The sequence below is a fragment of the Nicotiana tomentosiformis genome, chromosome 5, assembly GCF_000390325.3.
Source record: "Nicotiana tomentosiformis chromosome 5, ASM39032v3, whole genome shotgun sequence".
Classification (NCBI taxonomy): Eukaryota; Viridiplantae; Streptophyta; class Magnoliopsida; order Solanales; family Solanaceae; genus Nicotiana; species Nicotiana tomentosiformis.
The window spans coordinates 24,063,445-24,079,770 of record NC_090816.1 but is presented as its reverse complement, the minus strand read 5'-3'; the positions used below and the strand labels follow the sequence as shown (position 1 = coordinate 24,079,770).

The following is a 16,326-nucleotide window of genomic DNA, read 5'->3' as shown; positions in this document are numbered from 1 at the left end:
GACTTTCCTAGCAAATCCATAAATATCTGAGATATTCCAAAGGAAATATCCATACTTCTCTAGAATCTTCTCACAAATATTAGCTTTCCTCCTATGTAAGCTTCCACATGGTATTAATATATGCCAAATGGTACCTATGTGGCATGGTGACATGGCGGGTCGTCACACATTGCTGTATTCTTTTCCATACAGACTTAGCAAATTCACATTCAGCAAAGAGATAGTCCCTTGTTTCCACATGTTTTTGCATAGTATACAAGTCAGGTCAACTGTTAAACCCAAGCCACTAGTCGATCAATTGTTGTTATTCTACGTTGTAGTTCCAGCCATATAGTAAACTTAGCTTTAGGCCTAGCATCATTTCCAAACATGAGACACTTCCAAGGCACCTGCACAGAGATAGGAATTACTCCCTTTATTTCAATTTAGATGACACACTTTCTTTATTAATCCGTTTAAAAAAGAATGACACATTTCTATAATTGAAAATAATTCAACTTTAAACTTTTCATTTTATCCATTTTACCCTTAATGAAAAACTTTTATAACTACACAAATATCACGACCCCACAAAACTTTTACCCCTTAAGTTTTTAAGATGACAAGTTTCAAAGGTTTTTTTTTTCTTAATATCCGTGCAGAGTCAAACTAACTTATCTAAATTAAAACGGAGGGGATAACAATTTAACTTTAAATTTTTTATTTTATCTTTAATGAAATAATTTATAGCAACATAAATATCTATAATTTTTTTTTAAGATCACTACAAGTTTTAAGAAAATTATTTTAAAATATATTTTAAACTTATTATTATAGTACTATAGTATATGAAGCCTGTTGAATAGTGTGCCTTTGCATCTCCTCTGCTTTTGACGACCCGAAGCTTCCAATTCCCAATTCCATTTCAATCTCTCTCAAAAGCCCTAATTTCCCCTACAATCAATTAATTGCTCAATTGAGTTTCTCTTTTATCCTTCCCAAGCCACTAGATATCAATTTAATCCAAATTTATTCTAATTAACAATCTCATATAGTTGATCCCAACTGGTTCGTATCGATGGCGAAACAATTTAACGTTCCGCCGGTTATTTTCCCCTCCGACGGAAACGTGGGCGCACAACACCGCCGTCCTCCGACAGCGCCGTTTCAGCCGCCGAAATCTTCAAACCGTAGCATCCCTTTCATGTCCTTCGACGTTACCTCGGTGGCTGCGTCCACTTCATTTTCAACTCCTCATTTCGCCTCTACCACCATCGGCAGCGGCGGCTCAACTGGCTTTGAAGATGAGCCGCCGTTACTAGAGGAACTCGGGATCAACACAAAGCAAATTTACCAAAAGACCCTGTCCATTCTCAATCCATTTAAAATCAAATCAGATCTTCATGAAGACGGTGACTTATCCGGGCCATTTATATTTTTAATGTCATTTGGGCTTTTCCAATTACTAGCTGGAAAGATTCATTTTGGGATCATATTGGGCTGGGTTGTAGTGGCTTCGTTGTTTCTCTACGTAGTGTTCAATATGCTTGAGGGTCGAAATGGGAACCTGGATTTATACAGATGTGTTAGCCTGATTGGCTATTGTATGTTGCCAATTGTGATATTATCCGCGATTTCACTGTTTTTGCCTGGTGGATTGGTAATCAAGGTGTTAACGGGAGTTTTTGTTGTATGGGCCACACGGGTTTGTACGAGGCTTTTGGTTGAGCTGGCTTCTTGTGGAGACGAGCATCGTGGGCTGATTGCGTATGCTTGTTTCTTGATTTACATGCTTTTCTCTTTGCTAGTGATATTTTGATGTTTACAGAAAGGAAATAGATTAGAAATGCTGGTATTTTGCAACTTATGTTTAATACGGATTTTAGGTATTTTGGAGGCTTTAACTGTTCGGATTCAATTGTTGTTAGTTATTGAAAAGAGAATAGAAAAACTGAATTATGCAGTGTTAATTTGACGAGGTCTCATTAATATCTCCCAGTTTGCTTGTTGTATTTTTTTTGAAGTTTATAATTTAAGAGGCTCTGAACTTTTCGCCATGTATGCTGTTTGAAATTTCGTGCTTCCTAAAGATGTTTGTGTAGCTTTTTTCTTTCTCTGGGATATGCAGATGAAGATGGTTAATTGGTCATGGTGGTCCGCAAATATGCTTAGTTCTCAAATTGATAGGCAAGTCTTTTTGAACTGTTTCATCTTCCTCTTTTCATTTTTCTGTGTAAAAACGAAGAAGTAGAATAATTTCAGTGGTGTTGTTGATATGTCTTGATGTTATGTATCCACTTTCCTTAGTTGGTGTGAAGATCGCAAAAGCAAAATGGTAATTATTTTGTGAGGTATGTGTGAGCAAAAATAAGTAAAAGATAGCACGAAACCAGATGGAAGATATCTATTATGGTGAATGTTGATTGAGCTCTTAAGTACCATCTAATTGCGTACCTTCTTATCAGCATAGAGAAAGTAGGGTGATGGATATCTGTGTTGCTCCTCCTCCTCTTTATCTTGCATATGCTTCTTAGATAATTTAAGGGCAACTAGTGTTGGTAGACTGTCTCACATTCAGATCATAGTCATGGTAAAGTTGCAGCGACTATCTAGACAAATAAAACGTATGAGACTGTTCTATCAAAAGAATAATTTCTTGAAAGAAAGCGAATAGTATATTCCTTTTAAATGGGACATTGGAGCTATATGTTAGATCTGCTCCCACAATTGCATGATATTCGTTTATCAACTACAAGTAAGTTCTTAGTCTGGATCTGGTCCAAATATTTGGATAGGTTAGTATTTTGTAGATTGAACTGGTCCAGAGCAACTTCTTGTCGATAGTGCTAATCATTTTGCGTGTAGTCTATGTCTGAATAAAATTAATTGTTTTAACCAGTGATGAGATGAAGATATTGATAAAACAAAGTAAGTTTTCATTTAATATTTAAAAGAATTTCTCTGCTTTTCTAGATAGGTCAAGGGGGCTACATTGCAAATCTGTTGTTGTTATCATAAACAATTTCAGGGCTACATTGAAATTCTGATGTTCTTATAATAAGATACCCATTTCAGGTATACCTGCATTTACTACTCTATCAAGGTGTCAAATGTGATCTAACAATGTTTGTAGGGTTAAAAAGGGTCATTAGTAGTGGTTAGTCAGCTTTATGAACTAGCTATTTTTCAAGCTAGTTGGTTGAGCAATTCTGGATACACAAGTGTGTAATATTATTGAGAAAATTAGGTTGGACGAACTACTATCATGAGTTGTTTCTTGGGTTCTCTCTTTTTTGGCTGTTGACATTTAAGACTTCTTTGCTCATTATTAATTTTGAACTTAATTTGGTGAAAAAAGTTCTCATGGTTTCAGTCTGTTTGCTGTCAAAAAGTTTAGCTCTGATCTTTTGCTCATATATTTTCCCTCTTTCTTTGACAAGTAGCTCTAAGATGAGTTAAAATCTTTGGAATTTTGTTAAGCTTCGTTGGTAGTCTGGAGGAAACTCTAATTACGTCCTTCATTTTGTTTGGTCCATGCAGATTCTGCAATTTTTTAGCTGCAGTTGTTTCAAGTTATAATGTGATGGATGTTTTGACATTCAATATCGTCATTGCTCTTTTACTCTGTTATATTATGTGGCAAGCTCATTTGATATCCTTTTGAGTGCTGGTTGCTATACTCTAGATCCGAATCAATCAAATTACTCCAAATTTGATATACTCACTTTGTCAAACTCAATCCAACAATTTTAGATGGTCAGATTCAACACAAATTTTTAAAAATTAATACTATATCCGTTTTGCTTAATCCAACAAATGTTCTACAAGAATCTCAAGGTACGGCTTAATCCAACAAATGGAGATTCTAAGCCTCCGTGCTTGTTAGGCTTGTCGAGGAGTATGAGCATTCGTCACGAGAATCTCAAGTTATTCGAGATTCATGATATGAAAATATAGAGATTTTACTTAATTTCTAAAAGCCTAACTAAGTTGGTGTTGGGTGATTTTCTTATTATCTACTATAAGCAAGTGAATGTGGCCGGTGAGTAGTGGTTCATCAAGCCATTTTTCGCCTCAACTCCCTAAATAGAAATATGATAGTTTACAAATAGGGGTAATCAATTCGCACCTGATTGTAATAGTCCTCTCGATAGCTTTGTAACTAGTGTCCGGTTTCCCGTCATCCGAGGTATCTCATATTCACTGTCCATACCTTCGAGTCTTCCAGACAAACGACCCTGAGCTGCCGAGTCAAGGGCACTTGTAGTAGTTTGAGGGTAAGAGTCTTTTTCTCCCTGTTATATAATCCAATATCTGATGAAGAGTAGTTATTATGTTTGCTTTAAGTTCTATGTTTTCTAGTACTTTTCATTTTCATTTTTATTTTGTATAATATTGGCCTCAAGTAGAGGCAAATTAAATCTATGCGGACTTGGGATGGTTCAACCTTTAAATCGAGCTTATTGTACATTTGAAATTATAGGGTGATGTTAGGCTAAAAATTCATATTTTTACATGTAATTTGTCTTGCATTATACCTCAAGCTTGTTAATTTTGGTATAAATATTTGTGACTCGAGTTTAATAATGATGTTTATATGTGTAGGAGTCAATTTGAAGTAATTTGGCAAGCTTGCAAGCAAAGTGAAGTAAAAACGGAAGAATTTGGAGGGAATATGAGTTTGGTGCCTGGGTTGGTGCCAGACACCAACCAAAACACCAAAGGCAGAATAGTGAAAAACTTCGGCGTCCTGATTGGCGCGGGCGCCAAGCGAGACGGCTAAGGCGGATTTCGTCCTATTTTGGCTAGGACTTAATAGTTTCGACCCTACACGCCCCCAACATGTATAAAAGAGGTTCTAAACCTATTTCTTAGAGGGGAGACATTATTGGAGAGGCAAGAAGGCTACGAGAACACTGGGAATCAACGAATCACAAGAGTTTTCTCTTCTGTTCTTCTTTATCTGTATTTAATGCTTTCAATTATTATCATGATTGTTAATATGGTTATGAGTAGCTAAACTTTCTCATCTAGGGTTTGATGGAACCTTTTGAAGGATGATTTTTCTGTTGCGTTTTATATAATTGAGCCGTTGGATTTCTCTACTTGTTTAACTACGTGTTTATTGCTGTTGATTGAATGACCATCAATTGACTGTGCCTATTTAGTATGTATTGCTGGGAAAAGGATACATATTTAGGTAGTTGTTGAACAACATCACTCCTAACATATGTGAGGAATCAATACGGAAGGTTTAAAAGTGGGATTGAGAATAACGAAACCTTGGTGCGATCTTAGTGAGCGGTGAATTAGTGCCAAGCTAGCGTAGTTCGAAAGAATATGTCTAGTAAATTATAGTAGTTGCTCGGAAGAGAATTACAACACCCGAAGTACTCACGATCGGTAGTGAATACTTAGGCGAAATTATAGAAAACGTAGCGGGAAGGATTCTGACAATTGAAAAAATCATAACTCTAGACCTGCTTAGTTTTGTCTCAAATTTCATCCTTGTTAGTGATAATTTTACTGCTTTATAATAGTTGTTAGTTAATTAGTTAGAAATAAACATTATAATCTTTATAATTAAAAAATTGTTTGGACTTGTGTTTTTTAGCAATATTGAACAACTGTAGCTAAGCCTTAGTTCTCTGTGGGATTCGACTCCGGACTTGTAACCGGATTATATTTGCAACGATCGCTTAGTCCTTTTTATAAGACATAGTTGGGCGTGATCATAGGGTTCCAAAATATAATATTTATAATTTTTCACCTATATATTTATGTTTCTTTTCAATAATATTGGGTTCCATTGAATCCGCCATCGGCCTAAATTGAGCTTAAATGGATTGAAGGATTCATATGGTCGACACGAAACTTGTTTGGACTAAGGCTTAGCTACTATACTTGTCATGGTAGATTACTGAACAAACTACTCCTAAAACGTTGAAATATTTTTGCATAATGATATATGCCCCATTTACCTCCTAAAACCTGAAAATATTCTCTGTGTATCTAGACTTTGAATTTAGGATCATCACATAGTCTGTATTTTGTCCTTAAATATGCATAAATATAAATTTGAACCCATTAAATTAGATGAGATGTGATAGAATTGCGAATCTGAACGTATAAAATTTAATTTATGTATCCGTCTCTGATTGTCTGACGTATGTTTTTCCTTTCTTTCCCCACTTTCCACAGGCACCAGTTGTCCAAAATAGAAAGCATCTATTACAAAGGTTAAATCCACTCTTCATCAAGTTGACTTGCATTAATAACCAAAGTTTACTTGGTTGGAGCTTTAATTTTCCATATCTCTTTCCATGGCCAAAAGTGTATAATATTTCCCGTTTTGCAAAAACATGGTAGTTTTTAACAGCAAAAAATACCTCTGTTGTTCCAATCTCCGCAGTCAGATCACTAATACTCATGATTGGCTTGAAACACTTTAAGTTGCTCGGACTCTTCACTTTCAGTGTCGCACCCGTGTCGACACGACGTGGGTGTGGGATCCGACGATCCGTGTCGGATCTGGTCAACCGATTTTAGGTTCTTTGACCAAAATCAACGAAGAAATTTAGGACAGATACAATGATTTTTGAAAACAAATCAAAAGTTAGGGTGATATGCAAGAAAATGGAATACCTTGTATATATAAATTTCTATGTCAGTCTTTTTCCTTTTATCTCCTTCTAAAATTCTACTCTTGTTCAATATTTTCTCCTTCTCAGAATACCTTGTAAGTTTTTCACATAATGTCTCATAATTTAGACATATTTTTATAACTCTATTTTTAAATAATTGAATTATTTTTAGCCGAATCCCTGCACCCGTATCCGTACCTGAATCCGTACCCCTGAATCTTTAAATTTAGATCATGAAGGATCTGACCTCTAGATCCGCACCCATATCGGACATCCGCACCCGAGTCCGAGCAACTTAGGAAACGCTTCTTCGATCTAAAAAAATATTGCCTTAAATAATTTTATAACGTGGAATAAGCTGTTTTCTTTTTGCTTTTTAGCAGAGCCAGTGACTCGACTGAGATTAGCTCATGAAAAAGGTGGGATGAAATCACAATGGATTATATGGAGGTAATTAACTTAAGGGCATTCAAAAATCCTTCTCCTTATGTCAATATTCTTAATGATTGCAAGTAAAAATTCGGTGCAAGTTTAAGTGGCCCAGAGACCATTAAGCCAACATTAATCAAGATGGCTCAACGGAACTGATAGCTTAAAACTAAAATATATTAAAAGACCGTAAAATTTCTTTCACAAAATTCATATAAAATTGAGACAAAAAAAAGTCTACATGGCTTTGATCTAATAGTGAGAACGCAACGTATAATGTGTGGGTTAGGTGCACGTCATATGGTATTGAACTCTTCCCAATACAAAAATATAGCATTAAGTAATGGTAAAAGGGTGAGCCTATTATCCATCGTATTTAAAACCTTACAACACTTGTCTTGGAGATTTTTTAGTTAAAAAATATGAGACACAAAAGAACTTTCTAATGTGTAGATCAATCAAATGTAACAAAGAGGAATAGCTAATTTAAACAATTTGAGTTGAAATTAGAAAGTAAAATAGTGAAAAATATAAAAAAAGAAAGAAAGAAAAATAGAATTGATTAGAAGGTATATATATTATTTAATTGAGTGAGAGAAAAATTTTATCCTGCTAACTGTTAGTCCCGCCAATATTGCTGTATTTGTAAATAATAATTATGGAAAATATAAGTTATCGTAATGAAACAGTAATTAGTTCGAGTCCACTGAATATACAGTATTTCCTTAAGGAATTTAATCCCCTCCTAGTACCCAAGGTTATGGATTATTTCCTCCCAAGATAGAACGAATCATACACTGGTATAGCGGTACTTCAAACCCCAGTGTTTCAGCGAACACAAAGTTCGGTAGCAAATCATACTTACAGTTGCTTTGTTTGAAGTTAAAACAATGCAGAACAAAGGAGTAGAAACTTAGAAAATCGTATAGAAATGCTGAGAGAAAGGAGTGCAATGTGTAGCCAAAGTTGAGCGTTTTCAGTTTTTTGGGTGTGTTTCTTCAACAGCTGCTGCACATATTTATAGCAGTCAGCTTTGAAGATGAACGACCCTCCGCCCTCCATGGTGGAGCATGCACTAGATTGTTTGTGGAGCAAGCACTTGGCCATGGTGGGAAGAGCATTAGACGGCTGCTATTGCAGCTGGTGGTCAATACACGGATTGAAATATATCCGTTACAAATGCGGATAATCTTACGTTAATATTTACTATTAACAAATAAATTTGGTCCAAAAAATCAATCAATCGATCATTTGACCAAATCCAAATCCAAATCCAAATCCGAAGCCGAGCCGAGGAGAGCGAGCGATGACGACGACGGCGCGAGGCTTGCTTTCTTCTTAACTCTTTAAGAGCTACAAGAAGAGCAATTATATATATACCCACCAAAAATCTTTTTCTCTTCCAATATGGGACAATGTCTCATTGTTAAGAGGGGGAAACTTAAAATTTTACTCAAAATTTCATTTTCCCTCCATTTCCCATTCACCCTCATTTTAAGAATATTACATCTTAAAAATAAAACCTCAACAATCCCCCACATGAATGGGGAATGGCTATATCACGGAAGTATGCATGAAAAACTGTGTGATTTACAAGCAAGGATTAATTGCATCTGGATAAGTAGGTTTCCCTTTGAACTTTCCGTAGTAAACTTATGTCGGATATACTCGGTCAATCGGTAGATTTGATATCTTTGAACCGTCGATCTTTGGTGTATACCTAGACAACCATAAGTCACACAATCAACCCTTAACCGTCTTTGGTTCTCATTGTTGTGTTCGTTTCAGCCATGAACACCGCCTGGTTTCATAAGTGCGTAGAGAACTGGCCTTACAAAGTTCTCCTTGAAGCGGCTAACACTTCACACTTACATAGGTGATTCCTAAACGTGTCATCCTGTAGATACACTATTTGATATACCCCGTATCAAATTTAGAAATCATTAAAAAGCCTTAATGCTTTATCCTTGGTACTGAACATTGTCTCATCACGAGAACGGACTAAAATTTTATTTGACAATGTTGAACCGTCATTAATGACTTTGTTTGATCTCCTTGAACCTAGATCTTGGGATCTCCAGTCTTCTAGGTAGAGTTACCGCCACAATGACTTGTTCTCGGCCATAGCCCCATTCCCCTTGATAATTTTTCAACTACCTCTCTAGTTAGGCCTTTTGTAAATGGATCCGACACATTATCACTTGACTTTACATAGTCAATCGTGATAATTCCTCTAGAGAGTAATTGCCTAACGGTTTTATGTTTTCGTCGTATATGACGAGATTTACCGTTATACATAACACTCCCAGCCCTTCCAATTACCGCTTGACTATCACAATGCATGCATATTGGTGCCAACGGTTTGGGCCAAAATGGAATGTCTTCCAAGAAATTCCGGAGCCATTCAACTTCTTCACCGGCTTTATCTAAGGCTATAAATTCAGCCTCCATTGTAGAGCGGACAATACATGTTTATTTGGACGACTTCCAAGATACCGCTCCTCCACCAATAGTGAATACATATCCACTCGTGGACTTAGAATCAGTTGAACCGGTGATCCAATTTGCATCACAGTATCTCTCAATCACCGTAGGGAATTTACTGTAGTGCAAGTCAAAGTTCTGGGTATGTTCTAAATATCCCAAAACTCGTTTCATTGCCATCCAATGAGATTGGCCTGGATTGCTCGTATATCGACTCAGTTTACTTATAGCACAAGCTATATCTGGTCGTGTACAATTCATGATATACATTAAGCATCCCAACACATGAGCATAATCCAATTGTGATATGCTTTGGCCTTTATTCTTTGCTAATGCAAGATTCACGTCAATTGGAGTCTTTGCAACTTTAAAGCTCAAGTGCTTGAATTTTTCAAGTACTGTCTTAATATAATGAGATTGTGACAATGCCAGACCTTGAGAAGTCTTATGGATCTTAATTCCCAGAATTAAATCAGCAACTCCCAAGTCTTTCATATCAAACTTGCTATTGAGCATACGCTTAGTAGCATTTATGTTGGCAATATCATTACTCATTATCAGCATATCATCCACATATAGGCAAACAATGACTATGTGATTTGGAACATTTTTAATGTACACACATTTATCACATTCATTTATCTTAAAACCATTTGACAATATTGTTTGGTCAAATTTCGCATGCCATTGTTTGGGTGCTTGTTTTAGTCCGTAAAGAGACTTAACAAGTCTACATACCTTCTTTTCTTTACCTGGAACCACAAACCCTTCAGGTTGTTCCATGTAAATTTCTTCCTCCAACTCTCCATTTAAGAAGGCCGTCTTAACATCCATTTGATGAATTTCAAGACCATACACTGCAGCTAATGCTACTAACATCCGTATGAACGTAATTCTTGTAACTGGAGAGTATGTATCAAAGTAGTCTAGACCTTCTCGTTGTCTATACCCTTTGACTACGAGTCTTGCTTTGAATTTATCAATAGTGCCATCATTTTTGATTTTTCTCTTAAAAATCCATTTAGAACCCAAAGGTTTATTTCCAGGAGGAAGATCAACCAATTCCAATGTATGGTTGTTCAATATGGATTCTATTTCACTATTGACTGCCTCTTTCCAAAACAATGATTCCGAAGAAGTCATAGCTTCTTTAAATGTTTGAGGCTCATTCTCCTCACAAAATCTGGTCCAAATAAAGTAGACGTTCTTTAACGTTTACTATGTCTTGGATCCTCCTGATTACATGTACTTTCTTTTGTTTCTTTCCGAGGTCGTTTAGATCCTTCACCAAACGACTCACATTCTTTTTTATACGGATATATATTTTCAAAGAACTCAGCATTATCTGATTCTATAACCGTATTATTATGAATGTCGGGATTTTCTGATTTATGAACCAGAAATCGATATGCTTTACTATTTGTCGCATATCCTATGAAAACACAATCAACGGTTTTCGGTCCTATCTTTACCCTTTTGGGTTTAGGAACTTGCACTTTTGCCAAACACCCCCACACTTTAAAATAATTCAAGTTGGGCTTCCTTCCTTTCCATTTTTCATATGGAATGGATTGTGTTTTGCTATGGGGCACTCAATTTAATATTCGATTAGCCGTAAGAATGGCTTCCCCCCACAAGTTCTGTGGCAAACCAGAACTTATCAACAACGCATTTATCATCTCTTTTAATGTGCGATTCTTTCTTTCCGCAATCCCATTAGATTGGGGCGTGTAAGGGGCTGTTGTTTGATGAATAATTCCATATTCTAAACATATTTCTTCAAAAGGAGATTCATATTCACCACCCCTATCACTTCTTATCATTTTTACTTTCTTGTTAAGTTGCGTTTCAACTTCATTTTTGTATTGCCTGAATGCGTCTATTGCTTCATCTTTACTATTCAGTAAGTAAACATAGCAATATCGAGTACCATCGTCAATAAAAGTTATGAAATACTTCTTTCCACCGCGAGATGGTATTGACTTCATGTCACAAATATCTGTGTGAATTAAGTCTAAAGGATTTGAATTCCTTTCAACTGACTTATAAGGATGTTTAACATACTTAGATTCCACACATGTTTGACATTTTGAATTTTCGCATTCAAACTTAGGCAGTACTTCCAAGTTAATCATTTTTCGCAAGGTTTTATAATTGACATGACCCAAACGTACATGCCATAAATCATTTGACTCAAGTAAGTAAGAAGAAGCTGAAATATTATTATTGTTTTTCACAACCATTATATTCAGATTGAAAAGGCCCTCGCATGAGGTAACCTTTTCCTACAAATATTTCATTCTTACTTATGACAACCTTGTCGGACACACAAATGCACTTAAAACCGTGCTTAACAAGAAGTCAGTAGAGACTAAATTCTTTCTCATTTCGGGAACATGAAGGACATTGTTCAAAGTCATGACCTTGCCAGAAGTCATTTTCAGAAATATCTTTCCATATCCTTCAACTTTTGCTGTTGAAGCATTTCCCATATAAACTGTCTCTTCGGGTCCAGCAGGAGCATAAGTAGCAAAAGCTTCTCTAACTGTACAAACATGGCGAGTGGCTCCAGAATCAAACCACCACTGTTTAGGATTTCCCACCAAGTTACATTCAGAAAGCATGGCACACAAGTTATCAACATCATCATGCTTTACTACCATGTTTGCTTGACCCCTTTTCTTATCTTTCTTCGGAGCACGACACTCCGTAGATTTGTGTCCGATTTTCCCACATTTGTAGCAGTTTCCACTGAATCACTTCTTGCTTGAGTTGTATTTCGGAACAGAAGCCTTCTTCCTCTTTTTGTTAGCTTCAACAATATTTGCTCCCATTATTGTTGAATTTCCACGACCTCTCCTTTCAGCAGCTTTATTGTCCTCTTCGATTCTCAACCGAATAATGAGATCTTCAAGGGACATTTCCTTTCGTTTGTATTTCAAATAATTTTTGAAGTCCTTCCACAACGGAGGCAACTTCTCAATCATTGCTGCTACTTGGAATGCTTCATTGATGACAAGACCTTCAGCAAGTAGATCATGAATAATCACTTGCAATTCCTAGACTTGGGTAATAACAGACTTGCTACCTACCATTTTGTAGTCCAAAAACTTTGCGACAACGGATTTCTTCATCCCGGCATCTTCAGTTTTATATTTCTTTTCAAGCGCATTTCACAATTCTTTTGACGTCTCCACGCCAATGTATACATTATACAGATTATCATCCAGTCCGCTAAGAATATAATTCTTGCATAAAAAATCAGAATGCTTCCACACTTCAATCACGACAAAGCGTTCATTCTCTGGAGTTTTATCTGGCAGATCAGGAATATCTTCCTTGATGAATTTCTGTAGACATAACGTAGTTAAGTAGAAGAACATCTTCTGCTGCCAGCGCTTGAAATCAATCCCGGAAAATTTTTCGGGTTTTTCTGCCGGTGCCAACGCCGGTGTTCGGCTTGTCGATGCGTTGGCAGTCACCGTCGGAATAGCTTGGTTTTCGCTTTCAGTCGTCATTTTTTCTGTAAAAGAATGACACAAACAAATGTTTAATAAACGTTTTTAAATTGGAGTAAAAATCACGTAGATTTTAATCTCCAACAAAACGCCACGAAGGCTTTACTCTCCAAAACGGGAGTACACAAAACCACAAAAGTTTTAGTTTGCAGAATAATAAGAATAACACAAATACAGAAATAAATATTAAATTCCTTAAGATTGTTAGTCCCGCCAATATTGCTGTATTTGTAAATAATAATTCTGGAAAATATAAGTTATCGTAATGAAACAGTAATTAGTTCGAACCCACTGAATTCACAGTGTTTTCTTAAGGAATTTAATCCCCTCCTAGTACCCAAGGTTATAAATTATTTCCTCCCAGGATAGAACGAATCACACACTGGTATAGCGGTACTTCAAACCCCAGTGTTTCAGCGAAGACAAAGTTCGGTAGCAAATCACACTTACAGTTGCTTTGTTTGAAGTTAAAACAATGCAGAACAAAGGAGTAGAAACTTAGAAAATCGTATGGAAATGCTGAGAGGAAGGAGTGCAATGTGTAGCCAAAGTTGAACATTTTCAGTTTTTTGGGTGTGTTTCTTCAACAGTTGCTGCACATATTTATAGTAGTCAGCTTTGAAGATGAACGACCCTCCACCCTCCATGGTGGAGCATGCACTAGCTTATTTGTGGAGCAAGCTCTTGGCCATGGTGGGAAGAGTATTAGGCGGCTGCTATTGCAGCTGGTGGTCGATACACGGATTGGAACATATCCGTTACAAATGCGGATAATCTTACGTAATCCGAAGCCGAGCAGAGCGAGCGACGACGACGACGGCGCGAGGCTTGCTTTCTTCTTAACTCTTTAAGAGCTACAAGAAGAGCAATTATATATATACCCACCAAAAATCTTTTCCTCTTCCAATATGGGACAATGTCTCATTGTCAAGAAGGGAAAACTTAAAATTTTACTCAAAAATTTCATTTTCCCTCCATTTCTCATTCACCCTCATTTTAAGACTTTTTCATCTTAAATAACAAAAACCTCAACAATAACTCAATATATATATATATATATATATATATATATATATATATATATATATATTCATAAGTGTTTGTTCCATTAGTTCGTGTTATCATGACTACAAATTGGCAAACTCGTCATCTTTCTCAAGCTCTGGCAAATCATAATGTTTCAAGAAATCAGTGGCAAATTCCAGATGGTTTCGTATTTCCAAGAAACACTGGGGATCAATTTGCTCCACATATCTTGTTTCACAGCTCTGCTCATACATATAATAATGGACAGACAACGTTTAATCACAGTGAGGATCCATATAATTATCAGCCAACAAGTGAATACATTGATGATGTCTATGTCGCTACTGATCTGGCAAATTATAGGAATTCCTCGCAATCAAGAAACGTTTTTGCTCCACATAACTTGTATCACAACTCTGCTCAGAGTTCGTTTAATCACATTGAGGATCCATACTTGTGGGGTAGCTATTTTGTGCCAACAACTGAATTCATTGATGGTGTTTATGTCGCTACTCAAAATGAATCCAATGATGAAAGTGAATTCTTTCGTGCTTATATAACTGCTCTAAATCATAGTATTTTAAACAGAATGCAAGACCATGATATCATTAGTCCTTTCAGTGGACAGCAAGAAGATGAGGAGATTATAGCAAAATGCATGAGAACACGAACCTACTGTGGTTCGATTTCGACTTCGAATTCTAAGGTTGAAGTTAATTCAGAAGGAGAAATATGTGTTATTTGTCAAGGAGAATATGTAAATGATGAGATAATTGGTACACTTGAATGTGGACATGAATATCACAGAAGTTGCATAAAGCAATGGCTGTTAAGGGGAAAGAAGAAAACTTGTCCAATTTGTAGATCTGAGGTCCTGGAGAATCTTATAGCCTGTCCTTAAGTTCCTAGAGATTTGTTTTTATTGGTCATTATATTGATTGACCTCTTTGTAATTAATCCTTTATTCACTTTGACATTTTTGGCTATGTATATGCTCAAAATTTATCTCATTAAACGTATAGAATGGACAAGTTTGTTGATTTACTACATTCATATACAAGAAGGTTTTACTTGTTCAATTTCTGTAAAAAAAACAAATAGCCAACTACATAAACAATGTAAGACAGACATTCACCACATAAGCAGAGTACAACGCAGATTACCAAAATCAGAAGCACTTAACTGGAGACATGTCTACCAAATCCTGAACCGTCTCAATTGTCCAGAACAGCGTCTCATCGTTGATAGCCCATAATTTAGTGCTCTCATCTCTATCACAAAAATCTTCATCATCAAATTCATCTGAACTATCCTCTAAATCAAAATCTTCAGATTCAAACAAGTTATCAAAATTGTCTTCAACCTCATCAATATCTGAAGGATGCAAATCACTTTTGTGGTTGAAAGAGTCATTCATATCAACTTAAACAAAACCTGTTGTAAGCAGAGGCAGTATCATTGGGAAGTTCTAAGAAGTCTTTAGCAGTGGCAGTAGAATCATTTCTTCCTTTTAGGTTTAACTCATGTAACTTCTTTCTGAATTGCCTGGTTAATTTCCTGTCCATCAGCTTGTTAAGGAAATCATAAGAGGAGATTAATTTGATATGATGTAGATAGTTTAGAATTATTGGTTAATATTATTTTACAGTAAAACTGCTAAGAGAATCATTATGGATGCAATACATACCTCAAAAATAAAGCCGTGGTTTGTGGACAGAAGAATCTCTCTTCCTCAGCTTCTGCTCAAGGTGACATTAGCTGTATCCCGAACAAATAGTGTATGGCTTGTTTTTTCTTCTGATGGATTATCTTCTCGAAAATATTTGTTGTAGACCTCAGACTGTTTGAGATGGAAAATGAGAAACAAGATGATTCTTCTCCTAGAGGACTTACTAAAGCATGCATCAGAAACCAGAACGGCTCCGATTCTCCTAAAGCTAAGCTTGTCAAATCCGCGGATACCCTCTCGATGGCACAAGTTATCCAAAATGTGGAAGAGAAGTTCCACTAAGAGATTAGCTTCCTCTCCACCTTTAGCCGTACGTTCCAAGGATATCGAGAAGGAAAAGCACAAGTGTGAGGGAGAATGTAGCAACTAGGTTTTTAACACTTCAAATCCTCCCGGAAAAACTTCAAGTAGTTACAAATGATACATCTTATGTACTATTCAAACTGTTAGGGATATAGTTGATATGCCCGAGATCCATTCTCATATTTGATGATTTGAACATATTTTTGTGAACGTT

The 16,326-nt window shown here is 36.2% G+C and overlaps 1 protein-coding gene and 1 long non-coding RNA gene across 2 annotated transcripts; one reads left to right on the top strand and one right to left on the bottom strand.

Annotated features, from left to right (window-relative positions):
• The first annotated feature begins 848 nt into the window (after positions 1-848).
• On the top strand, positions 849-1,949 carry LOC104111763 (uncharacterized). Its single transcript, XM_009621533.4, has one exon. It carries the CDS (start codon positions 1,058-1,060, stop codon positions 1,796-1,798), a length of 741 nt encoding a protein of 246 aa, XP_009619828.1. The 5' UTR covers positions 849-1,057; the 3' UTR covers positions 1,799-1,949.
• A 13,123-nt stretch (positions 1,950-15,072) lies between these two features.
• Positions 15,073-15,937, bottom strand: LOC117280035 (uncharacterized). Its single transcript, XR_004510496.2, has 2 exons — positions 15,768-15,937; positions 15,073-15,648 (listed from the first exon to the last, which is right to left on the bottom strand). It is a non-coding gene; the product is annotated as an uncharacterized lncRNA (long non-coding RNA).
• Positions 15,938-16,326: the final 389 nt, after the last annotated feature.